This window comes from Alligator sinensis, unplaced genomic scaffold (genome assembly GCF_000455745.1).
Source record: "Alligator sinensis unplaced genomic scaffold, ASM45574v1 scaffold910_1, whole genome shotgun sequence".
In the NCBI taxonomy this organism is placed as follows: domain Eukaryota; kingdom Metazoa; phylum Chordata; order Crocodylia; family Alligatoridae; genus Alligator; species Alligator sinensis.
The window spans coordinates 671788-699277 of NW_005842748.1; the positions used below are offsets into that span (position 1 = coordinate 671788).

At 39.2% G+C, this 27490-nt stretch overlaps 1 protein-coding gene across 1 annotated transcript in view; it reads right to left on the bottom strand.

Moving 5' to 3' along the window:
* STMN2 (stathmin 2) overlaps positions 1–27238 on the bottom strand; it is a 65697-nt gene extending 38459 nt beyond the window's left edge. Inside the window, exon 1 of the mRNA XM_006034574.3 lies at positions 27112–27238. Coding sequence (XP_006034636.1) covers positions 27112–27130 — 19 coding nt within the window. The 5' untranslated portion in view covers positions 27131–27238. The remainder of the gene's footprint in view (positions 1–27111) is intronic.
* Between the last annotated feature and the right edge of the window lie 252 nt (positions 27239–27490).

A 27490-nucleotide genomic window follows, 5' to 3' on the forward strand; every position in this document is an offset into this window, starting at 1 on the left:
GGGGCAGGGGAGTAAGGGATTTAAGTGATCCAAATTTATGGAAACTGGGTGGGTATTGTGTGTCGAGCCCCTTGGACTCTTTCACAAACCATACATGTAGGGCTTAAATAGCATCCTTATTTTATCATTTAAAAAAATATACTGGCTTTAATACATACATATAGTGCTAAATATCAGTTTTATTCAAATGGCTCCTTGTGCTCCTTTATGCCAACTTTCTATAAATATAAAGCAAGATATTCTCTTGCCTTGAAGAGGAAGGAGGAAGAGGTTTAAGAGCTTTAACCTTCCCCCTGTACTGCAGGACACAATACAAGGAGTGACAGATTCCATGAAACTGCGAGTCTTTCTCCCATGCACATGGTGGTGGTGAAAGGAATTTGGGAAGAGGGTAAGCTCTTCCACCTCTTACTTCAACAGTGAACCACCCAGTGAGGTGGGCCTGGTGGGGCAGGACAAGGAATCCTCTACTAGCAGTCATTGTGTCTGCTTGCATATGTCAACAAATGACTTTCAGGAACTTTCTATGGGCTATGTTGTGTAACAATAACAGTCTTTCCTGACTGCAAGGCAGGGAGCAATTTAGGACCCAGTCCAGTTCCTAGTCTGCTCTTGAAGAATGCTTGATCACTTCCCCTTGAGCAGGGTAGACTCCATGGGGAATTTAACATATGAAAGCAGAAAAATAAGCAATATAAATGCCATTTATTAGATTTTAATTTAGCAAATGTTATCTATTAAATATCTCTTTTCTGAATCTGGTAGATGAATAATGACCCATTAGTGATCTTGATATTTCTGATTCTACCTTTACATCAGTGATTCTCAGTTGGGGTGCGGTGGCACCCTGAGTGCCTTGAGATCCTTTCAAGGGTGATGCAGGGTACCACACAATGTTAGCATGGTTAGGTGAGCCCATATGATTCACAAGATAAACTTAGAGATTTCAAATAGGAATCCACAGTGCTAAATACATGCTGACCTATTGTGGTCTTTCTGAGTTCTGTGCAACAGGAAAATTGCTCTATTGTTCTGACATAGTCAGCAAATGAGTAAAACTTAAGTTGGCATTTTTAAGGGGTGCCTTGAATCTAACAAAGGGTTCCTTGAGTCTAAAAAAGTTGATATCCACTGCTTTGATCAGTCAGTTAATCTCCTGGGACATTGTAAAACTTGAAAGGACAGAGACTAGAACACTGCCACTCTTCATGGTCAAAAAAGTCCACTCCCTTCCCCATCTCTGCTCTCTAGCCTTGCATGAAACAGTTAGTCTTCCAGGATGAATTCTATTTATTGGACCTGAATCCAATTACATTTTCTGCTTTGTAAAAAGCTGCTAGGGATAAAGAGAAGAGATAAGATTAGATGAAACATGAAATGTAAGATACACAAGGTTCATATCACTCTGGTTTCCTATAACTCTATTAACATTGATTTCTCTTGGATTTCATTGACAAGCACTTTGTTACATTCTGAAGGTTAACTTTGTTTCTATTGACTTTGATGTTCTGGGGCTTTTTGCTTTGTAATAGAAATACTAACATTATGAGAGCTATGCTATTCTTCTGAATACCAAACTGACAGTCATCTTTTGGCTGGTAAATCTGTTGTAATCCAGATATATGTGCTGCTTCCTATTTCTCAAGTGAATCATGGATTATGTAATCATCGTTGTAATTGATTTCTGACGGATTCTAACACAGCAGAGACATATAAAGGTTGTAGTTATGTATACTACATTTGGCTCACATTTTGTTTTCTTGTTCTTTTAGCACATTATTCTAGGTAACTCACAATTATGTTTAAAAATAATCCCTATTAATATTAAAGAGCTATGTCCTTATTGTGGATAAATTGATAGTATCTGAAGGTGTTCTAGTGCTGCAATGAGAACATAAGAGACTTCCTTCTGTCTCCAAACTATTACTTATGTAAGTGATGGTCTTGACAGATAAGTGAGGCCACACTTAACAGTCTCTAGGAATGAAGAGGCAGGGAAAACATATGACTTACAGAAATAAGATTTGCAGTTTTTCTGCCTTTCCTTTGGTGTTTGAAACATATTGTATAAAGGATATTAGATAATGTCCCTTGTCATCTTTGAGATTGTAGGAAATAGAATGTGTGGTTGGGTATGCAACAGAGTTTTAACAGCCACACACTACCCAAAAGCCCGTTTGGTTGCTGGGAACCATCACAGAATATTGTGGGTGGTTTTTGAAGATCACTTACTGTATTTCAGTGGATATCCTGCTCCAAGGGAATGGGTTCTTGGAATAACAGATTCTCCAATATAAATTTCTCCAATTGAGAAGCTGGGTGGTAACAGCAGTTTTGAGAATTTGGGTGTGATATGTTCACTTGGGGTTTTTATGTGATAATGTACTCCTTTTTGCAGACAGTGGGCTTGTCTACATGTGCTGATTTAAGGTGCTTTAGCCATTTTTAAGGCACATTAAGGGTGCAGGTCTACACGTATGACATGTCTTAATGCACATTTGAAAATGCACCTTTAAAAATAGTGATCTTAGGCTAATCATGTTTAAATTTGATACCTGCATAAAGCAGGTGTCATATTTATGTGTGAATAATTAATGTACCTTAAGGTATGTGTAGACACCTTAAAGCATTTTAATGCTGTGTATAGTGACTGAGTGGGCTGGAACCAAGCCCATGGGCCCTGCACTGCTGCCGGGCTCCAAGAAAAAGCAGCAGGTGCTGGTTTCCAAGGCGCAGATGTTGGAGCTGGAGTGATGGTTCTAGCACCAGCAGTACCTGTTGATGTGCCAATTGATGACTGCATGCAAGGGCACAACCGCCCTCCCCCCCCCCAAACAAACAAACAAAACCAACCCAAGCCCCAATATGCACGTGAGCAGGCCAGGAAGGAGCAGCATGTGGCAGCTTCATGTGCTCCCTGCATTGTGCAGTGAGCCAAGGAACCCTGCCATGCCAGCAGAGGCAGGGGCAGTCAGGCATTGTGCCCCCACACTGCTGGTGGAACTGCTGCTCCAGGTCCAGTGTGTGCACCTTGGAGAACAGCACCCACCACTTCTTCTTGGCGGTGCCTGGTGGCAGCACAGGGCACTGCGGGCTCAGCTCCGGCCTGCTCTTAACTGAAGCTGGGGAAGCAGAAATATGGGGAGGGGATTAGAGCTGGGACCAGGGCCAAGGCTGGGCTGATCGCATCTGCAGGGAATGGAGGTTCCCACCGCCTCAGCTGGCTTTGGGCTGAACCACCAAGCTACGCTGCTGCAGGCTTCAGGGGGCTGTCCAGGGTGCTGCTCAGGGCAGGCTGCAAACGCATTTGTCCACGGAGCCTTAAGGCATGCATGTGTAGATGTTTGCCTAAATTGCCTTAGGCTAAAGCGCAATTAAGTTTAGGCTTACATAAATTCACATGTAGACACGCCCAGTGTTACTGGACTGAGGTTTTGTGGAATAAGTTTCATGGAATATTAGGGAGGGCTCCAATCTTACAAACACTTATGCATATGCTTAACTTTATTGACATGAGTAGTTCTATTGATTTCAACTTAAGATGATTAAGTCAAGCCAAGGCATACAAGTTTGTGGATCAGGACCTAACTGAACCAATATTTGTGAAAACTGAACTGTGGAGAAAATCCTGGACAGTAAACTGAAGCTCACTGGTTGCATCCAGATTTTCCTTTTCTCACTATCATAATGAAAATAGGTGGTGTTTATATTATTTCCAACCTGGTGACAAGTTCTGGTTGGCCAACTCCTGAAATCCTGAAATGGTTAGCCAACTTCTTAAATCTCACACATTACTCAGCCAAATTTTTTTTTACTTCAGAATTTGTCTCATTATTTTTTCTATAGGGTTCCCTTATCACACTGGAGTTTATTGTTCCTGGGCTCTATGTTTATATGTGTTTATATATTGAGCTGGTTTGAAGCAGCCCTGGTTGGTAGGAAGTCTGAGGGTTTCAGCCTGCCAGCCCGGGGCTGATTTGACTTGGCTCAGTGTGCTGTAGAGAGGTTGGCTGGGGCATGAGGGAGCTTCAGTGCGGGGCTAGCAGGGAGGCAGCCCTGCACTGAAGCACCCTTGTGCCCCAGCCAGACCCTACAACATCTATATGTGCATGGCTGTGGAGTAAAAAACTTTGCAGCAGGACAGTACTTGTAAATACTTGTAAATACCAGACTTAATTAGTTTACTCCATTCTAATAGCACTGCACATGTAGATGCAAGACATTTACTGTGGAGCTTATTATTCCACTCGGTAGTAACTTCCCATGTAGACACACCCAAATTGTACTTCTGTGGCTCTAGAGATGGGGCAGGGAATTTGGGGCTTCTCTGAATTTCCATAGCTAGATCTGTCTCTAGGGCAAAAAAAGCATCTTTAAATACAAAAGCAAGCAAAATGAGAATAAGAATAGGAAACTAGTAAAACTGATAATTTGATTTACAAAACATAGGTCATTGAAATGATTATTGTCTCTCTAGGAAAATAATTCTAACAAAAAAGGGTCACTGCATAATACAATCCATCTCAGAAAGAAAAAAGTAAATGGTACACACCTAATCCCATCTCATGGCAATTCAGAGCTTGTGATCTAATTTTATTTATTAATGTTTTCATAATCTTGTCACCTCTTTTGGCTTTTATACAAGAGATCAATAAAGTTATCTAGGTTTCAGCAGAAGTAATTGCAATGATTTTTCTGTCCCTAGAGAGATCTGTTAAAAACTTATTTTAAATTATTTTAAAATGACGTTAAGTATTAATGTCAAATGTTTGTCATAAGTAACCATAGCATGGTGGTGAAATTTCTCCAAAGCACTGGAAATGATTGTAGTTGCCATTAAAGACCAAATTTTAACCTTCAGTCTCCAGTTATGCCTGTGCAAAATTGGATCTATGCACATCTGTGCTCACAAAGTGCAAGCCCAGATTCTTCATTGCATTGGGCTTCTTTGTGCTGTGACATTAGTGTACATCAGTTTTAAACCAGCGTAATATTTGAGCCCTGAAAACCCACTTGGAGCCATGTACAACTAGATTTCAGACTACTTAAAGGATTCACAATGATTTGTCTTTTTTGCATTTGCAATGAGCAGGAACAAATGTGTGCATATGCAGTTTTCAGTATGCACCATTTGAGGTAAGCAGCAACCTGACTGCAAATTTATCCTCAATTTGCAAAATACTTTGTGATTGTTTCCAAGTGTATTCTTACCAAAATGACTTGCTTTATATGCTGTTTGGGTGATTTGTACTGAAAGTGTATAAGTAGGATTCCCCTACTCATGCTCATTTTCTGCTGTCCAGAAGATGTGAAGTTACTATCCTATATTAATTTTCCGTTGCATAGTTTTGATCAGTGAAGCTAAGAAGAAAAATCTGTTCATAGTATCTTGGTTGTTATGATCACTCTGAAATAGGTTATAGGTTTTATTTTGTTGAGTTAATACAACCACTTTGTTAAAATGAAATTTTAATGGTGGTTTTTCTCTTCCCTGGAAAAATAAATTCCTCTCATGGTGGATCAGGGTTGTTTGAAAACAGAAAAGCATGTGTTGCCTATGCTTTGCATCAAAGTTGCTATTATTAAAAAGCAATTGAGAGCTGAAATATTACAACTGTTGCACCTGATCAGAACCCCTAGATGTGTGCATGGTGAAAAACCACATATTAATCTCCCTCCTGCATGGAAGAAGGACTTTGATGCCTAAACAGCATGGTCTTCAAATTGAACCTGTAAAGGCTTCAACATTGTGCATACTAGAAAGAAATGGAAAAGAAACCTATGGTGCTGTGGGATGATAATGGCTGGGGGGAGTTTTAAAAGGACCTACACTAGGTTTATGCATCTTCTTCCCAGCACTGCAGTACTGAAGCAATACAGATGGTACTGAAACAGTCTGTATTACCTCTCTGCATTCTTCTTCCTTCCCAGAAGCCAGCACAACACAGACAGCCCCTAATGTACTAACATAACTCAAATTGTTTTAAGTTCTGGAATTTTAGCCCTGCATCAGTGCTTTTCAACCTATTTTGGTCCACAGGATAGGAAAATTATATAGTCCTGAACTCCATCATGTCACACACTCTCTTGGGATTATCAAATATTGTGGGATTTGGAAGATGGGACTGATTCTATGCGTTGGATGCCTTGTGCTGGTAGGCTGATGATTTTGGAGCTTCTTCCTGCCTGTAAAGCACTTCATTTAGGGAACTGGTACTACATGATGTATATGGGATGGGAGGACAGAAAAAAATAGTTGAGCTGTATACTGGATGGGAAGAAGCAGAAGATCAGATGAAGCAGCAGTAGGAGAAGGATGTGAACATTCATCTCCTGCTGGCTTCCTTTCATGCATAAGAGGCCCAGCATGTTTGCAGCTCTGACCTGAAGAGTGTAAACTCATTAGTGCCCAACTGCAACTCAACTCTGAGTTGCATCCCACAAAATAAACACAGCTAAATTAGCAGAATAGCTTCCATTAAGGTTTTGAACTGCTGCAGTTGTATGCTGTCTAGGAAACCAGCTAGGCCCCACAGTTTCCTAGGAGCAAAGCTGATGGACCTTATTCTCAACAGCTCTGTATGTTGAGTAGCTATTTGACACTTACGCAAAGTGAGAGCAAAAGAGATGTAAATTGGTGCTATTTGTGAACTGGTGAATGGCAGTGCTTTGCATTCACTTTGCTCCAGTGTTAATAACAAAGAAAACTTCAAGGCAGTAAGAAAATCTGTCTGATAGAATCTACCTCCAATGAAAGGAGTATTGGAAAATGGTGGTGGAGGAAAAGCAGTAGTTCCTTGATGTCCCATCAATAGGGAAAACCTCCAGGGTGGAGCTGTATTTGGAAAGAACATGAATAAGCACCACAGCCCAAAGCATATGCTCCTTTTTGATGGGCCTGATATGGGACAGCCAGCTTGCATATGCCAGTATGATCTGTTAGACTTAAGTTCTTCTTCATGCTGAACCAGGTACAGGGGAGGGAAATAAGACCCCTGCAAATCTCAGTCAGTCATACTGTATTAGGCTCATTATGTCAAAGAGCTTCCAATCTAAGTGAAAAAGGACATTCAAAACATGGGAGGATAACCAGACACATGAAGTGACTTGCCAAGGTCATGAAGTGAGACAGTAGCAAAGATGGATATGCAACTGAGGTTTTCCATCTTCCAGTCTATTCCTGCTCCACTAGATCACACTGAAGTTTTTACAGTACTGTAAAATGGTATAGTTTTTGGATGGCAAAATCCCTTACATAATGATGCTAATAAAAATTCAAGTAAAGGTAAAATATAGTTGTAATTGTCTTTCTAATGAACCCATTCTGATTAAAACAATGTCACCATCTGGCATTAAACATTGCTTTGGTTTCTGGGAACTGGAAGATTTTATATTGGGTATTGATGGTGTAAGATAGGTCAGACAACTGATTGCCTCAAACTTGACTCAGAATTTCTTTTGCTCTTCAGATCTATAACTTCATCTTGGCCTTGTATTTGGGAATTGTTATATTTTGTTCATTTAATTTTTGAAACTTCAGGGTTTTGTATTGGCTTTCATGTGTTATCACTCTGGCACCTTAATGTAACCTTGATTGACTATCCCTGATGTTGCATCACTTGATATTGCATCACTTGATATTGCATCACTTCAGGTGATTGCATCACTTGCATCTTGAAATAATGTAATATTTCATGTTGATAGTGCAGTGCTTTGACTAGACAATAGTGATATCATTCTGATGGAATGGTAGTTTGCAATTATAATCTGGATTCTAAAGACTTGTGCTATCTTTTGTTTCACTGCTTCTTCTAGACTTAATAGTAACTTTTAACTTGTCTTGCTAATATTTCCTTTCATTTTGGTACCATTACCAACATTTATATTAAAATTACTATTGAATCACCATACTAGCTGTTTGGAATTTTTTAGTAGAGTATATTGGTAGCATTACAATGGGTGTGAAATATAACCATCTTTCTATTGTTAATTTGCACAGCACTTATATCAGTTGCCATTGAGGTGGTATTGTAGTACAGATAATGAATAACAAATAATAATATCATTCTTGCTAAATTGCTGTTTTTAACCTGTAGAGCCAGATATTCTACTTGTATGGCTCTACAGCATGGCTCAAATAGCTTCATTTGATCGAGATATGTCAATTTACACTAGTTAAGAGTCTAACCATAAATATTCTTGTCAGGATCAGAAACAAAGTCCATATAATTATTTTAGTTGATGAATAACTCTATTACTTATAACTATAATGGATGGGATAATTACATTTCTTCCTAGCTTATCTGTTTCTTATAACTAGAAGTGATGTTGAAATGATTTCTTAACTATTTTTCTTTATAATTAGAATAGGTGTTTTAAACAAACACATCACATCTCCCACTTTGCAAGCACATTGGGCTTTTATGCTGGTTTACATGTGCATTTATGCTGGTTTAAATTTACTGCGCAGTAAGCAGGACTAGGCAGGTGTCTACATGTGCAGGCATTAAAAGGCATTAACGCTGTGTGGGGGCTGATTGGAACTAAAATTAATCCCAAGTCAGTCCCCACACACAGTGTCAATGTGCTTACTGCACAGCAACATGTCTAAATGTGAGTTACTGTACAGTAACTAATCGGGTGTAAATTTCATACCTGCATGGTACAGGTATCAAATTTACACTCAAGTTGGCGTAATTCGCTATATTTACTGTGCAGTGCAGGTATGCACGTGCAGATATGTGCCCGTACTGCACAACAGTTTTGATTACTGCACAGTAAATGCACGAGTAGATGCACCCATTGTAAAATATCCTATATTTTAAAGTATTCTAGATAGCTTTACAATGATTTCAAAACTGTGCTTTGAAGCTCTCCGTGCAAATTGCATCATGAAAATAGGAGCGCCGAATGACCTGCTAAATACAGTTAGAAGGTATATTTCTTCATATATTTTAGACAAACATAACACAGAGTGCAATTGGATGATATAACTTCCAATAATATGTGTAATTAATGAAATTATAAATTGCAGCAGGACAGGCTCTTGATTTTTATTTTTCAGTAATCAGAGGTCTTCACTTCCTAAGTTATTTCAGTATGTGCCAAACCTATTGCTATTATTCACACATAATAATTACCTTGAGAATCCATTTTAGAGAGTACACTGTGGTAAGAGCTATAAAAGCGGATTAACCTAGATACATCAGCTAAAATTTTTTTATATTTTACTGGATCATAAAAAAGTGTAGGTTCCAGTGAAGGTTTTAGTTATTTTTCAGAAAATTATTTGCATATTATGGAACAATATTGGCTAGTATAATTTTGAATATAATGCATGAAACATACTTTATCACGAAGCTAAATATGTGTTATTAATACCTTTTTGTACAACACAATTGCTACCCTTGGATTGGAAGTAACTGCAGATTGGAAACAACACAATAGGGTGAGATCTAAAAAAATCTCATTTCTTTTTGGATTTGGAATAGAACTTGGATTTTGTAGTCCATTTTAAACAAAAAATGTTTCATCAGTTTGGGAGGAAAGGGTTTATCTGGACTTTGTACTCCTTTGCATGTATCATAAGGAAGCAGCATATCTAAGCAATAAAGGTTCCTAGGTGCTACTCAAATGAAAATAATGAAGTAATAATATGTATTATAATTATGCTAATTAATACATGCATTTTATTGTGTATGCTAGCACAAAACAAATTGCACATCACAGCAGATTGTAGAGCTTGTAAAAGCTATAATCTTGTCATTATTTTGGCCTGGGCTACATACAATGTTTTGTACTGGCATGCAACTATTGGTTGGGAGTGTGATTTATTTGCTTATTTTGACCCAACAGTGATACTGATGAAAATCCTATTGACGTACACCAACATACTGGTAGAAAGGTATCATATATTTTTCTTCTTTTTTTATGAATAACTGTACTGGTATATATACATTTTTTACCACTTTAACTCTTCCCACTGTTATAGGAAAAGGCTTTCTTGCCTGAATGTTACCAGTACAGTTAAAACAGTACACCTTTTGTGCATGGACAAGTTTAGGTCTTGATTCAGTAAAGTTCTCCTGATTTAGGAAAACATTCAAGTCAGTGGTTCTCAACATTTTTGGACTCGAAGTACCCTTCCATAACTTTTGTGGATTGAGTGGCATGCAATTTCAAAAACTAATTTATATATTACACTGCTTACCTCCTTGCAGAGGAGCTAAGCAGTTTGGGTGGGGGTATATTTTGGGTAGGGTCAAGCCTGATACTTCATTCATTGACTTAGCTTGTCTGTTTATCTCCTCATACTTCACTTATGTCCTCACACCTCATGGCACCCTTCAAAGGATCTTGTGGCACCCCATGGCACCCCCAGCCTGAGCTGAGAATCACTGATGTATGTATATATTTTAGCTGTGGAGGAAACTTCTTTTGTTACAAAAGTCTCTTGATATTCTGCTTAATTTTGAAAGCAGTACACAAAGTATGTGAAATTTAAATGTTCTTGAGGTCAGCTCCAGGTGTACAAAACAGATTCTTACAAAAGGAGTCTCTGGGGGCAAAAAGCAAAGGGCAAACCTGTCAGGGAAGAGATCTTAATTTCTGCCTCATTTTTCAAATTTGCAAATTGGCTAGCAAGCAGTAATTTCAATGTATAACAGGTTCACAGTGGGGATGTATTTACAGAAGATTTAAGAATGTCAGATCATTTTGAACACAACCACTCAGACTTTGTTTTCAAACATGACACCTCAGAGAGGGTATCAAGTCAAAGAATGAAATCTTGGCTATGTTAAAGTAAATTGAAAAAATCCCTTTGGCTTTAATGAAGCCAAGATTTCAGCCAAGGTACTAGCCTATGGATAAGAGACATTTTTTTTTGTTAGTTCTGTCTAGTCCTAAAATGCTAAAACTGGGATTGAAGTCAGAAAATACTTATCTAAGAGTGTGATGAATTCATTGTGTGGTCATATACATTCTTAACTAGTAATGCTTAAAAAGAAGCATCTACAGATCAGAATGGAAACTTATACTCAGGTAACAGCACATTTCCAAAAAGGTCTGGAGAGTAAATTCAGTTTATAAAAGTTATCATCCATCAGGGAACATCTTAAAACCAACGTACACCAACATACAGGAATATGACTGTACTATCTGCTAAAATGAAGCTAGGATCAAGAAATAACATTGGCACTTTTACTTTAAGGAGACAGGTATTGGTCTTGTTGGTAGAAATTGAGTGAAGCTTATGTTATCTAGTATAGAAAATGTTCTTTGCTCTGTTGAGGAGTTTCCTCACAAATAAGGAAGCTGTTTGATGTTAAGAACAAAGGCTAAGCTGTATTTTTCAAAAGAAGACATTTCTGTCTAGTTCATAGAAAATTAGGGTTGGAAGGGACCTCAGGAGGTCATCTAGTCCAGAGGTTCCCAAGGATTGGCTGCCAGGTCATGGCATGAGACCCCGCTCAGACCCCCATCTGTCTGCCCGGGTGAATAGCTTCAAGGGCATGGGGGGTTAAAGTTGGGGGGTGGGGCAGCCTCGGGAGGGAGGCAGCCAGCTCCATGTGACCTGTCTCACTCCTGTGCCGGTCCACAGGAAAAAAAAAGCTTGGGAACCACTGATTTAGTCCAACCCCCTGCTAAAAGCGGGACCATCCCCAACTAGATCGTTCCAGCCAGGGCTATATTGAGCTAGGTCTTAAAAACCTCTAAGGATGAAGATCCCATCATCTCTCTAGGTAACCTGCTCCAGTGCCTCACCACCCTCCTAGTGAGAGAGTTTTTCCTAATATCCAACCTAAACCTCCCTTGCTGCAACTTGAGACCATTGCTCCTTGTTCTGTCATCTGTCACCACTGAGAACAGTCTAGCTCCATCCCCTTTGGAACTCACCTCCAGTTAGTTAAAGGCTGCTATTAAATCCCCACTCAATCTTCTCTTCTGCAGACTAAATAAATCCAGTTCCCATCCAGATTTGTGGATGACACCAAGCTGGGAGGCGCACTAGATATGTCGGAGGGTAGGGTTTAGGTCACTGTGAATCCTACCAAATTGGAGGATTGGGCCAAAAGGAATCTCATGAGGTTCAATAAAGATGAGTGCCCCAGTCACTCAGAAGTCGTGTGTCCCAGCCCCCAAACCATTTTTGTTGCCCTCTGCTGGACTGTCTCCAACTTGTCCACATCCTTTCTATAGTGAAGGGCCCAAAACTGGACATAGTACTCCAGATGTGGCCTTACCAGTGCAGAATAGAGCAGAATAATTACTTCCTTTGATCTGCTGACAGTGCTCCTACCAATGTAGCCCAGTATGCTGTTAGCCTTCTTGACAACAAGGGCACACTGCTGACTCGTATCCATCTTATTGTCTACTGTAAACCCTAGGTCCTTTTCTGCAGAGCTACTGCTTAGCTAGTCAGTCCCCAGGCTGTAGTGGTGTATGGGATCTGTCTTCTGTCCTAAGTGCAGGATTTTGCCCTCATCTTTATTGAACCTCATGAGATTCCTTTTGGCCCAATCCTCCAATTTGTCTAGGTCACTCTGAGTCCTAGCCCTACCCTCCGGCATATCTACTATACTTCTCAGCTTGGTGTCATCCGAAAATTTGCTCAGGGTGCAATCTATCCCATCTTCCAGATCGTTAATGAACTATTGAACAAAACTGGTGCCAGAACTGACCCCTGGGGCACTCCACTTGATATCGGCTGCCAACTAGACATTAAACCATTGGTTACTACCTGTTGAGCCTGACAATCCAGCCAGCTTTCTCTCCACGTTACAGTTCATTCATCCAAACCATACTTCCTCAGCTTGCTTGCAAGAATGCTGTAGGAGATGGTATCAAAAGCCTTGCTAAAGTCAAAGTATATTATGCTTTCCCCGCATCCACAGAGCCAGTCATCCCATCATAGAAGGCAATCTGGTTGGTCAGGCATGACTTGGCCTTGGTGAATCTATTCTGACTATTCCTAATTACCTTCTTGTACTCCAAGTGCTTAGAAATGGATTATTTGAGGACTTATTCCCTGATTTTTCCAGGGACTGAGGTGAGGCTGACTAGTCTGTAGTTCCCTGGATCCTACTTCTTCCCTTTCTTAAAGACGGGCACTATATTTTCCCTTTTCCAGTTGTCTGGGAGCTCTCCTGATTGCCTTGAATGTTCAAAGATAATGAAAAGTGGCTCTGCAATCACATCAGCCAACTCCCACAACACCCTTGGGTGCCTCCCATCCAGCCCCATGGACTTGTACACATTCAGCTTTTCTAAATAGTCCCTAACCTGTTCTTGACCACTGAGGGCTGCTTACCTTCTCTCTAAGATGTGCTGCCCAGTGTAGTAGTCTGGGGGCTGACCTTGCCTGTGAAGACAGAGGTAAAAAAGGCATTGAGTACTTCAGCCTTTTCCTCCTCATCTGTCACTAGGTTGCCTCCCTTTTCAGTAAGGGACCTACACTTTATCTGACTTTCCTCTTGTTGCTAACATACTTGTAGTTAGATCAGTCCCTTAGCTTTGAAAGATGCTGTGAAAGAGCAACATAAAAAGAGCTGGAAAAGGAAGTAATAATTTCCCAGGTTTTTCAACAAGCAGTGGACTGTAACTCTTCAGGGTGTCCTGACTAATCAGGTATGAATTTGTCAGGATTATAAAGTGAAAATTCATCTCTTCATAGATTTATATCAATGGCATGTTTCCAGAATTAAATAATTTGGTATGTTAACAATTTTCTGCTCAGTGCTAAGGGGAGTAGGTTGCAAGGGAGTAGTTTCCATATAGTAGAGCAAAAGACTGAATAGATGGTCTGGTCCTACCTAGTACTATACAGTGCACCAAAGAGTAGTCACAGTACACAGAAATTGGGGCATTATCAGTGAACCTGCAGGCATTTTGGTACCTCCATTAATTCTGTCTGTTGTATAAAAAAACTTATTGCCAGATTGAAAACCAAATCAGTGACAAAAACAGCTAAGAACTGAGGACTTTTGAGTGCTTTACTCCCTTGTCATCTCTTATAATCGATTAATGAGAGACTTTTTTGGAACATTATAATGCAGACTTACTTTTGAGATTGCCTAAACATGTCCAAGCACCTGAGTGTCATTGCTTGTGAAATGACATATGCTCCATGAAGAAAAGGAGAAGATAGGCGAAAATATTTACAAAGGATGTTGTAATAGGGCCATTTTTATTTCCACTACAAGGGAAAAGGGCAGGTCCTTTGAGGAGAACAAGACAGGCTGGAGGCCTAAGAGAAATATGCTCCTAAGGGAAATATAAGGAAGGGACCCAACAATGAGGGGGTAGAAAGGCTCTGACCTGGGAGACGGGTAGAGTTCCTGCTGGAGGAAGACAGACCCAGGAGCACTGACTGTTGGTAAGCCTATGGGAAAAACTGAGTGAAGCTTAACAGGCCAAAAGGAAAGCCAGTTTGGTTCAGGGCCTATCCAGAAGGATTAAGAAGCATAAAGAGGAGGGGATTGGACTAGAGAAAGAGAACTAGAGGACTTAGTAGGCAGGAATAAATCCAACACACAGACAACAAGAGTGAAGGAACACTAGGCAGAAAGGCCAAACAAAGGAAGTGGCATACTGGGAGATGCAGTAAAACCTCAGACTCTGTTGACTAGACTTTCTCTTCAGGGACCTGCCCACTGAATACGCAGGGGCATAGGTTAGGGTTGAGAGGTACAGGAAGCATGGATGGTATCATACCCAGAGCAGGGAGCCACATAAGTGGCTACAGATGTAAAGAGAATCATTGTAAAAGTTCTGAGAGTTGGCTAATAATGTATTTACTAAAAGTGAACTAGGAGTGAATAAAGGCTCATGTGGATCAGATTATTACAAGTCAGCTGGCAGATTCTTTATTGTCCGCATAGTCTAAAATGACAACTGGTTTTAGAAATGTTGCAAAGACAGGGTCTGATCTTCAGCTGGTATACATCATCTTGTTACTGGAAAAAAACCTTGAGTTTCTACTGGAAGCAGAGCATGCAGCTATTGGAGTGAATATATTAGCCAGAACTTGGCACATTTGGAAACAGAAACCAACCTGAAAATAAACCCAAACAAAAATTTAGATAGTTTTATTTGATTGTTGAACATCTTTTATTTTATATTTTAATTTGTTTAGTAAAGCTTCCAGTTTCAGAGTACTGGGAATCAGATAATGTTGAGTCCTGCCATAAGATGGGTCAAGACCCTTAACACATGGCAGCCGAATGGCTTGGGAAATAGAGGCGTGTCACATTTCACCTCTCCTGTGGGTCACACCTCATGACCTGAAGGGAAAACCCTAGATCTGGATCAAACGGAGCCACCTAAATCCTTCATTACTGAGGACAACCTGGCAAAAAAATGTAGGGAAGGGTTTGAAGGCTTTCAGATTTTCTTCAATACCACTGCTTTTCCAGAACAGGGTTAAATATTCAGATTCTATTACAGTGGACAGGGAATACAGTGTAGTTATGGTACAGTAATTCAGTTTTGGTTGCGTTCGATAGAGATGTGAGCCAAAAAGAGCAAGCCCATCTATCAGAGACAGATCCATGCTCTGTAGCATTCTTACAACATGAAGTACAGGCAGTCCTTGACCTGCAATGTTTTGAGTTACAACATTTTGCATTTACAATGTTTATAAATTGACACCGTTTCAACTTTCTGACATCAGTTTTGACTTTACAACGCTTGATCTGATGCCATGCCACGCCACGCCAGTGAACAAGTCTGCTGTGCTGCCACATCTGTCCAAACTTCCTTGGACACGTTCTTTAAGAAAGCAGACAAGACTCCAGAAAAACCTGCAGCCAAGACTCCTGAGAAGACTCCAGCCAAGAACCCTTCAGAAACTTCAACCAAGAGCCCTTCAAAAAGTCCAGCCAAATCACCTCAAAGAAATCTTTCCAAATCAATATGATTGCTATTTACAATATAAATACATTCATGTAGCTATATTACTCATTTATAATTGATTGAGTACAAAATTCTCTGTTATTTCTAGTGAAAATAAGGTATCAGGCCTTGGTTCAGGAACGAATCCTCCATTTATAACATTGTTTCCTATGGGAAAATTGGTTCTGAGTTACAATGTTTCAACTTAAGATGTGGTTTTCAGGAACCAATTGTGTTGTAAGTCTGAGGACTGCCTGTATCTCCATTCCTATTGAAATGAACTATACTAGGTCTCAGGTTATCTGCTTTGATGCTGAGTTATGTTAGATGTCATTACTAATTCAGTTTTTAATGGATGAAATTCTGATCCTATTTAAGTCCACTACAGAATTCCTTGTGATTATCCTGGGTTCAGGTTTTCATTCCATATTTAATCAATACTTATTTGCATTGCTTTCTATTGTATTTTCTAATGTGATATCTAGGACCATTCTGAATGGTAGTGTCATCACATCATTTCAGATTTATCAACTGGATTTAAAACTAAAGTAATTGTATAGTTATCATTAATAATTACCTGATTTATGTTTCTACTAATTAGTTCTCCCAGCTCCCTATAACTGGACTGAAGTATTTAATTGTCTTCCTTAGGAAAATAATGGTAGCATTTAATAATATAGTTCCAGAATGTATCACAGATAAACATTGTAATAAGAAAAAGAATATAAACATTATTGTATTCTTTAACAAGAAGATATGGAAATTTCAGGGGAACAAAAATGTATCCCCCATCATGTCAAGCTCTTGTGTGGATCTTTTTTTGCTGGTGGAGCAAACAAATTGGTATATTACTCAGAATTGACTAAATTCACCTGAAGAAAAGTAACTACTGTTGAAATGGCTTCAGTTGTACCTTTACTATAATAAAACTAGAACAAAGGAAACTGGTTGGAGGTAGCCTTCTTCAGTATTAGTAGCTTTGATGTGATTTGCATAATATAACTGCAATGACTTTGTGCACATGTAAAATAAATGCATAAAGGCAAGAGTTGCAACAATTCAGGTATACTGTTTAGACATGGTGCCTATTCTTGATCTAAGCTTTTGTGTGTGCATGGTCTTGCCTCTGCCCCACCCTGCCACCTCTTGCTCTCAATTCCCTTCTTCAAAGCATCTGTCATAGCTTTTAGTTCCTCCCCCTGTTTCCCAATTTTACATTGGGGAAAAAGTTTTAATTTAAATTTTAAAATGAAACTATTCAGATGGCTTTGTCAGGGAGAATTCTACCCTGCTTTAGTCATCTTTGCAACACAGCATATAATGCATATTTAAAATATATTTGCAAATGATTTATTGCTTCCTGTAGGTGGATAGACTTGCAGGACAATGTGTGCTGGTACAAACCCAGGATCAGCAAACTTATCAATAGCTAGCATGACAGTAGCTTCTTTTTGCATATTTCAGCTAGTGGCCTTATTCAACACTGGGTTTCAGCTTGTATCTCACATTTTCCAGCACTGCATAAAAATATCATGAATTGCTAATGACTGACCTTCCAGTCATGATTAAAAGGTCTCATGTTAAGAATAATTCTTCATTACTACATCTTTGCCATTTTCAAAATACCAAAGCTGAGCCAATTTTGTAGACCTGCTACAGAGTCCTTGATACAAAGCTAAGTGAATGGAACCAGACCTCAGCTCATATAAATCAATATTGTTCCCTTACCGTAGGTTTATGTCACCTGAAATGATGGTCCAAGCATTAATTAATGTTATTAATATACTTTAAATATTATCATTAATAATAATTAATAACCCTATTTATATTTTTCAAAGACTGCCAATATATATTTTTTCTGACATCACATCAGAAAATATGGATTTCTGTAGGCTCCTCAGCATTTTTGTGTGATTGAACTCTATTGCTTCTACCCTTGCTAAATTATAATAATTCAAGCTGGAATTTTCCATGTTGGCTGTCTGCTTCAAGATAATTCTTTTTTTTTGTTGTTGTTGAGAGCATAAACATGCTTCAGAGCTTTCTGAGAAGAAAACTTAGGGAAAATATGATGTTTTGCCCATGCTACAATTTTTTTTTCAGTTGTTTAACTGAGAAGCTAGCATCATCAAACCCTAGCTTGAAATTTGGCAAGGATGTAGGTAGCCTTTTATCAGGGACATGCCTTTTGCAGTTATTGTGAAAATCTACCCAAATTTAGTTAAGTGATAAGCTCGAAAGTCACACATGTTTAGGAGAGACATATCAGAATTAGGCGGCTAAAGTCTATGAAGATTCGGTCTACAATATGCATGCTACACTGCAGGATTGGGTGGGGATAGAGATGACTTTTCCTGCACTACTTCTCCTTGCAGCTGTGGTGCAAATATAGTAACTGAGAGCCAGAGACTTTCAGAATGGCGTATGCCACTACAAACTGAGCATAAGCAAACTATCATTAGCCAGCATGGCAACAGCCTCCTTCTGTGCCCTCTCTTCTTCCTACTATGGCACCTAGCTAGCTTTGAGAAGGCTTTGGAACCTTCCTGCCTGAAATGTAGAGGGGCAAGAGCTGACTCTAAGGTTGTAAATAAAGCAGATTGAGACAAAAGCATGTAAGCATAGATTGGAACTGAAATCTGGTAAGGGGGAAAGATGGGATGCAGTAAGAGAAACCAGGTCATGGGAAAGACTGACAGCCAACTGAGGAGTGGAAGATTCAATCAGAACAATAACAAATTGGAGACAGAGACTGACTGACCAACTAGATGGAGACAGGGAAACCTGGTTAATGAAACCACAGAGGCAGACTGTGACTAAAAGGGGATAGAAGGGGAAAACTGGCAGATGGATAGGGAGCATGGGCCTGGCTATGGAAGGAGGCTACTAGGACTGAGATAATTGGGGGATAGGGAATGGAGGACTGGAATAGGCTGATAAGAAGAAGAGGTCACATTAGGGAATCACTCCTGTCATTAGGTCACTCTCCCTTCTAGACCTGAATGCAATTATTTTTCAATTTGCTTTCCCAAAAACCTGGGAATTATATACATAAACTAGATGAAACACCATCTCATGTAACATTATATAAATCTGAATTGTAGAATTATGGTAATTGTTTTGTGTAGTGTCTTATCTTGGGAATGGGACTGGGCATTCTATTTTTACTGTGCTATTCAAAATTTATATATATCGTGGCAGTATTTGCATCCTCTGTGCTGGAGAGGTTTGGGACTCTGAGCAATGTCATGCTAGTTAAAGTTGTTTTGTGTACCCTTGTTGCACTCTTGACCAGATATGTAGGTTAAAGAGTTTTTCCAGCATTTACAGTATCTCCTTTATGCTTGAAATTAGAATATTTGCTTTTGAGACTTCCCACCACTAGAGGGTGAAATTTTCTACATTTTCAATATAGAGCAGTACACATTAATGTTCATCAAGCTCATTGCCTTGTCTCACTGAAATCTGACTAATGAATAAACATAATTTACCTTCACTAGGGAATAATTTAAAACTAATTAAATTCAGATTTATATTCAAATAAGCATCTCTTACTGCTAATGTTCCTCAAGAAAATAATTAAAATTTATACTTATCGAACAGTCATTTTAGTAGTACCTTGATTTTCAGGACAGCCATTTGCTTGAGAATGTATAGGCCTTCAATTAAATAGTGAAGAATCTTTTTTTAAATGATGAGTGTGGGTGGCAATTGCCTACTACCTATCTTTAAAAAAAGCACAGTAAGATGCTTGCTGCAAACTGTCAAGACCAATCTTGATGGCATTAAAAATCTCTGTAAAATTCTGTAAGCACAGGAAAAAGGGATCTCTTAGTTTAAAAATACTCTTTTGTGTTAAGACTAGTCAGTAGAATATTTGGAATTGCATACAGAGTCTTCTGTACAGCAATTTAATACTAGACTTTCATGTGAAAGAGAGACTGTATTTTCTAGTGACTATGAAAATGAGTGCTGAATGCCAACAAACTGCTTTTTCTGTTTGCATGAACTCTTGGGGGAACAAATGCTTACAAAATAGCTACATGTCATTTTTTAATGAGGACTAATAAAAAAGGTCACACAAGCAATAACATTAAACGTCTTTGAGAAATGATGGAGCTTGATTCATAGGTTACATTTTAAATTCCCAGTGGGAAGCTTTTTTCATGTACACATTTAGAGAACTTCAAGGCTTGAATTCTTGTGGGGTAGAGACAACCACTCTCTATATATTCATGTACAATAGTGCCCTGATCTGGTTTAGGTATTTAAATGATGCTGTAATGGAAATCTCAATAATAACATGAGATGGTTTTAGAAATTTTGTCAGAGGAAGAATGGCCAGAATATTGAATAATACATTGCTTCACATATTGCAAAGTAAGAATTTAGACTCATGTATCAGGAACAAATTTTAAATCTTCATTGGATTTAGACTGGAATAACTTGTCTAAATTACACAAGAAGTTTGTGGCATAACTGTAACTAAAAACCAGGTTTTTTGACTGATCATGTGCATAAATCACAGGTGATATTTCCTGTACATAGAACTATTATAATAATTATAGATTTTGCACATTGGAATTATTGTATTTATAGATATTATATTTCAAGAGATATCCTGATAATGACCAGAAGGTCTAAATTTGATTCGCAAAGCCTAATGTTTTGTTTCTTCTATATACCAGTTTGATTGTATAACCTTCTAAATGTAGCTTAAATCTATCTTCACTGCTTAAAAGATACTATTGTTAGCATACTGTTGATGGGGAAGGAAAACATGAATGTGATAAAAAATGAAACATTCACAAAGGAGGTTTGCATGTTGAGTTTTGCTCATACTTGCACATTATATTCCAAGAGGGCAATGTTTTCAAAGACTGATATCTATAATCACTCTCTTGCATTTGTATTTAGGCCCCTAAATAAAAGACTTGATATTCAAAGATCCTAAGAAACTATAGCTTCTATTAACTTTTGTGGGAAACTATGGGCTGCTGTGTTGCATGTCTCTAAAATCGGGTCTGAGTGTGTGGCTGTACATACCTAACATTTCAGATGTTAGCTACTGTCTACAGAGGAATTAACACTTCCTCTAAGATTAACATTGATTATATATTGAGCAGTTCTGGCAGAATCAAAGGAATACATAGCCTTAAGGCTCAGTTCTAGCCTCAGATATTTGGTATGAATTGTCATATATTCTATCAAACTAGCTAACTAGTTTTTGTGGTTCCATGCAGGGCTACATTGATTCCAATGGGCCAGGATCTGGTCTTTGGTTTGGAGAGTCTCAGATCCAAAGATGACACCTATGTGATCTATTTCATTGGTACTGCTATAAAACAAATGTACTTTATATTCATCTGCAACACCTAATGATAATAGCCATAGAATATTTTTATCTTTATTACCTTATTTCAATGAGTGTAAATTTCTGAGATTAGCTATCAAAGAAACAGCCTGTCAACACTGATTGGCAATACAATGCTTGTTCTTCCAGAAGTAACTGCTTTTGGAGGTGGAACTTCTGCAAAGGCCATTATGGAAAATACTAACACCCAATGATTTAGGCAGGAAAGCAAAATACTCAACATGCATGAGGCCTTGAGGACCTCAGGGTCTCGATGACCTTAATTCCACCTAGATCATAAGTCTTGGAACCCTTTTCAACACTCCTGATACTAAAGGTGAATCTACCATTCACTTGCTTTGGCAAGTCATTTAGGTAAATAGTTTTTAGGTGTGTTCACTAGAATTGCTTAATTGATTGACTTCATTTTAAGGTGCCTAATTTAAGACCTGCAGGGTCTGATTTCTTCCCCTGCCCCCCAGTTGCTGAACATCTGCAACTAGGATTGTCTTTGGAAATGTGGACAATCAACATCGTTCAAAATGAGACCTGAGGTGAATTACATTGGGTAGGCAAAACCAAGGACACTCTGGGCCCAGTTCTCCCCTGGTTTAAATGTTGTGGAATTTTGTTGATTTGAATGGGTTGAATAGGATGAATTACAGGGCAAAATTTCATGAATTTGGAAATTATACTTACCTGCATTAGCGGGGTGTTGGGTTAACGTTAACTGGTTAATAGTTATGCACCTCTTTAAAGTTGTAAGTGCTATCCTAATACACTAGTATGCATGATTAGTTCAGCCTTTTATTTTGTATAGATCTTTAATATTAATTCTGATAAATGATATCATTTTCCAAATTTGGAGGACAGGGCTAGTTTAGTATTTTAATTTTTAAAGAAATAAATATGAGCATTATCTTAGAAAAATACAGTGACTTGGCTGGCACTTCAACTACCTGTGTAGTCATTACTTCATAATAAAGAATGTTGACATCAAGTACAATCTAGAGAAATACAGTATTACATTGCATACAAAGAGAAGTTAATATAAAACTAGAATCTCTACTAATGGCTGATGAAAGTGCTCCCAAAATTGATATGAACGAATAAATGATTTGGAGACTGAGGTTTTGGTTGGCATGAAAACTTGAGAAGATTCTTGTGGTGCATGAACATTTTAGAAATGTCAACTTTCTGAGGTTTTTTTGCTTTGAATATTATATGACATCTTAATAAGCATGAGATGACTTAATATATGAGATAGGCTGTAAAAAAATGCTATGAGGGATTATAAAAAAGCAGTATTTATTCAACTGTATAAGTGGGTTTTAAAAAAAACATTGTCAATTAAATTCTAATTAAAACAAATATTTGCCTTCTTTTAAAACAGTCAAAATACTTAAAACTCTGAATTTCTTTTATAACATTTTTGAAACCACACCCCATTTTAAGTGATCAAAAATCTCATAGGATTTGGACGTCTTTCTTGTGCTGGAGTTCAACAACATTTAGAACCATAAGACCCTCTTCACCCTCTAGATTCAGGCAAAATTTCTCTAGATCCTCTTTATTTCATTATTTTCTATATTTTGTGTTATTAGTATTTAAAATGATTGTCCACATTGTACATTAATTGGACATTAATATGTAAACAGTTTTTCAATATTGGATTGTATTATATTTAAGAAGGATCACATGGGAATTGAGGAGGTTTGTATATTTAGAAATGGCATAAAAATGTGCCAGAACATATTTTTGTTTCCAGTTAACATAGTACTTAGTCACGTATCTAACCCTAAACAAACAATAGTTGGGCCCATTGATGTGAACAGAACTATTCATGAGCTTAAAGTTAAGCAAATGCATAAGTGCTTCGCTGGATCAGGGCCACAGCGCTTAGTTATTAAAATACTATCCAACATAATTTAAATATTTGCATTAAATAATTATGCACTTATTTTTAGCAGCATGTATATAATTCTGTATTGGATTATAATAGTAATGCAATAGTTATTGGAAAACATTTTTAACAGCTAAATCCTATTCATCGGGATGTAGCACTCAACTGTGTGCCTGTAAACCAGGGTTTTTTCCAAATGGATGAAGAGTTCTGAAACACTGTTATCAATGTGTAATATGCAGGTGAGCTAAGGTATGACTGGTTGAGCTTCTTTGATGTCAGTCCTGCCCAACCTTCACCCTTCCAATGCTAATTAGCTATTTTGGAATTGAACTGGAGCAATATTTAAGGTATTATTCACACTTTTCCAGTATGTTTCTATTAGAAAAAATTGCAGAAAGAATATACATGCAAGAGTGCTAATAGCAAAAGATGCTTCCTCTGCCTGAAGAAGGGTGTTTGTACCCAAAAGCTTGCAAAGATAAATTTTTCCAACTATTTTAGTTGGTCTTATAAAAGATATCAGATTTACCCAAAGAACCTTGTCTGCCTATATCCTTAGACCAACATGGCTACAACCAATATCCCTAATGGCAAAAGGGGTTTTTGTGTGTGTCTAACTTTGATAGGCACATAATTTCATGTTAAAATGCCCAAAACAGAACGAGACACAATTCTGAGTTCTAATGATATTAAACACTTATGCTTTGCCCTCCCTGGATCTTAGAAAATGGCTGGATCTGTGTAGTTCATAGTATCCTCTAGCTCTGTTTATACGTATATAACGTGTCTTATACATATATGAACAAACACATCAAAAGTATTCAGATTTTATTTGGAACAATGTGTCAACAATTATGTAGGTGAAGAGTAAAATAAATATTAGTCCTACATAGTCAGGTTATTTGTGCAAATCAAATAAAACGAACAAACCCCTCAACCTATAACAAAAGTGACCTGCTGTGTCAGTACTAAAGCAAACTGTTGCCTGACCCCTAAAGTGTTCACTCAAGTAAAAATCCTCATGAAGTCAACAGGAGTTGTGCTTGAGTAAAGAGGTCAAATTAGGCCAGCAATTATGTTCCAGAATATAGGCACACCTTCAGCAAGGTATTGAAGCATGTGAATAGCTTATTCAAGCCTATAGGACTCCTCATATGCCTAACCTGGTAAAGTGCCTTTGCTGGACAGGGATCCTAAACTAAGCATAATGGTGAGTGATCTGTATTTGATTACACATTTCCAACTGACTATAATGGCAGGTAGATGTGATTGTTATATTTAATGCTTTGTAACATTTATAGTATATAGTAGAAAATGCATTAAAGCACTGTCACCCTCTCAGTGGATAAATGGATAAAAGCTTTATGTTCTGGTCCAGAACAAGTGTAACTTATTTTACAGGAAAGGAGAATTTGAAAGTCTTTTCTTTCACATGGAAATAAAGATTATTAGCTGAAGAAAACATATTCCACTTTTGATTACTATAGAAGCAACCTTTTAGTCAGGACAGATAAAAAGGCCCTGATAGAATTTAACAACAGAGGTATCTTCTAATGCCTGAAAAAATGCCTAAATCTGTATAAAAATAAATATATATCACAATAATGACTAAAAAAAGTGGTCAACAGAACTATTTCTCTTTTGTGAAATGAAAGAAAAAAAAAGCTATTTAGCCCTTAATTACATTTCTTACTTTCAAAAAATAGCTGTTTAAAGTTGCAATGCAATTAGCATTTAAGGAATTTAAAAATATGCAAATATAGCAAATATGTAGCGCTAATCAGGAACTAAGGAATAGGCAGTCTGGAACCAGTTAGTCTGGATGAATCTAATGATTTCAACCACTTTCCTGCCACAAACCTTTTATGCTTGTGTTCTGTGAGAACATTAATCAAAGCTCGAAGAGCCTTTTTCTTCCATGGGGACAGAATTCCTAACAGGGGCCTTCTGCAGTGATCAGTCTCCAACTGACTACAAATTATCAATACTGATTACCAGATTGCTGCAATGGGGAGGGGATGGCGTGTTCAGCACTGCAGGGCTGGCCAGACTCCCACAGCTCTTGTCTCAGTCTATTTGCATATACAGCTGTCTCATGCCTTTTTCCCAGGGGTACCAGTGCCAGGTTAGAATCTCTGCCATCCCCACTGATCACTTCTCAGATCAAGGAAACTGTATCAGTTTCTTTTTTTGAAATACTGTAGAGCTAGTATTGGAAACATTCAGGTTAACTTTGAACAAATGCTCAAGATTGAAACAGGATTATTGTCAAAGAGATCCCACACTGAGTGTTCATATACATGGCATTTGTTTTTTTTTAGAAGGAGACACCATAGTTTAAACATCTCCCTCATTATTTTGTGCCATGTGTGTGAGCATAATAGGAAACTGTTTTGATATCTTGATTTCTAATGTTTCATCCATGTTTTGTTCCGCTCCACCAAAAGAATCGGACAGAAATTTGCTGATGTTTGGATCCTTTTGAAAGCCAGACTTGCTGGCTAATGCATTTCGATCCTTTCCACACCCTGCACTGCAATTCCTAGTTCTCCACCCATTTCCACCATACAGCAGTTAATCGCAGTCTCAGTTAAACAAAGGGGTGGGGGTCTTGCTAGTGCCTCTTAGGTTAGCCTCACATCATGGTAACTCCCCAGAAGGTCCAGAAAATTAATTTAAATCAGCCTTCTTGTGTGTGTGTGTGTGTGTGTGTGTGTGTGTGTGTGTGTGTGTGTGTGTGTGTGTGTGTGTGTGTGTGTGTGTGTGTGTGTGCACACGCGCGCTGGGGGTGGGGGGAGGAGGCCAGAAGATAAGGTGTTTTGCTGCTCCCCATAATCAAAGACTGCAGTCATGGATCTTTCAGGGTTCTGCCACTGTAATTATTGGCCACCTCGCCCTCCTTTTCAGGCACCAAAGGAGGAGGAAAGATGGGGGCAAAAGCATGAGCATTAGACATTCAAAGGGCTAGAGAGAGTGGGTGTGCAGGGTTGGGTGGGGCTGCTGAGTTTACACAGAGGATTTGCTCTCAGGACACAAACCAGACTGCTTGGAGGCTCCACACTGAAGACAAAAGAAGGGTGGAGAGGCTGCTGCCTGGTCTACAAAAACACCCCGACACGAAGGGAGACAGGAAGAGCCAGTGACCTACTTTCCCTTGGTCCTGCCAGCAGCAGGCTCAGCCCCCATGCTGGAACAACAGGGGATTCTTGGACTTGTCCCGGCTGTGTTCAGCCTTTGCTTGGCTGCTTACCTCCACCCCCTCCCAGCCTCCCCTTCTGCGTTTCTGCGGGGACCGGGCAGATTTCCTGGCCCCTGGGCGAGGGCTCCTCGGGTACCGGCGAGGAGGCGGCAGCAGCAGTCGTATGGGTGGGGTCCGTCTGCAGTGTGCCGGGCGGCTGGCGCTGGGCTCTGCGGGGGCCCTCCCCCTCCCCCCGGGCAGTCCTGGGGCAGCGGCGCAGCCCGGCACAAAGCCCCCCGCCCGCACACAAAGACCCCGGCCCGGCGCCCGGCCTCCCGAGCCGCTCGGCTCCCCTTTGCAGCTGCTTTTCTGATCACGCATTCAAACACTGTCTTTAGGGACGAGCAGAAAGGCAGGGATCGGGGCTCGCAAGCAGGACCCAGGGCAGAAGAGCAGAGCTAACTTCCCTGTTTTCGAGTGGCACCGAAGAAAAGAAAAATAAGACGCTTTAACATCAACCCCTACCTCCCCGCTTGAAATGAGTGTCCAGCTGACATGGCCGAAGCTCCCCAGGGGCAGATCTTTGGGTGGACTTCAAAAGATCCGCAGGCTCCCACCCCCACTCCACCTCCTTTCCTTTTGTTTTTTAATTGGAAAAAAGAGGAAAAGACTTAAACCCATATGTTTAGCATCGTCTTGGTTTTTTTTTTAAACACGTAAGTAGAGCTGACAGTCCTAGGAAATTGCATTGGCTGAAGAAAAAGAGATGTGGTTTCTTACCCATTGCTGTTTTAGCCATGGTGGGATGTGCGGATTCTCAGAGGTGGTGAAGGCAAAGGGCTCCAGCTACAGCAGTGGAGAGAGAGAGAAGACTGAATAAGGCACTGAGTCAGCAGAGTGGGGCTGTGCAAGAGAAGGAGCAAGAGGCAGGAGCCCATGAATAATTATCACTCCTCCACCCAAGCAGATTGGCTCTAGAGGTCCCCTGACATGACTCCTGCAGAGCCACAGTCTCCAAGCATTAAATATTGATCCGCCAATGGTGCTGGAGGACAAAGTGCCAGAATGCAGTTTGAAATGGAAATCAGCCCTTGAACGCCTCTCCCCCCCGGCTGTACTGCGAGTAGTACAGTCCATGTCAAATGTTTTATGTCTTACA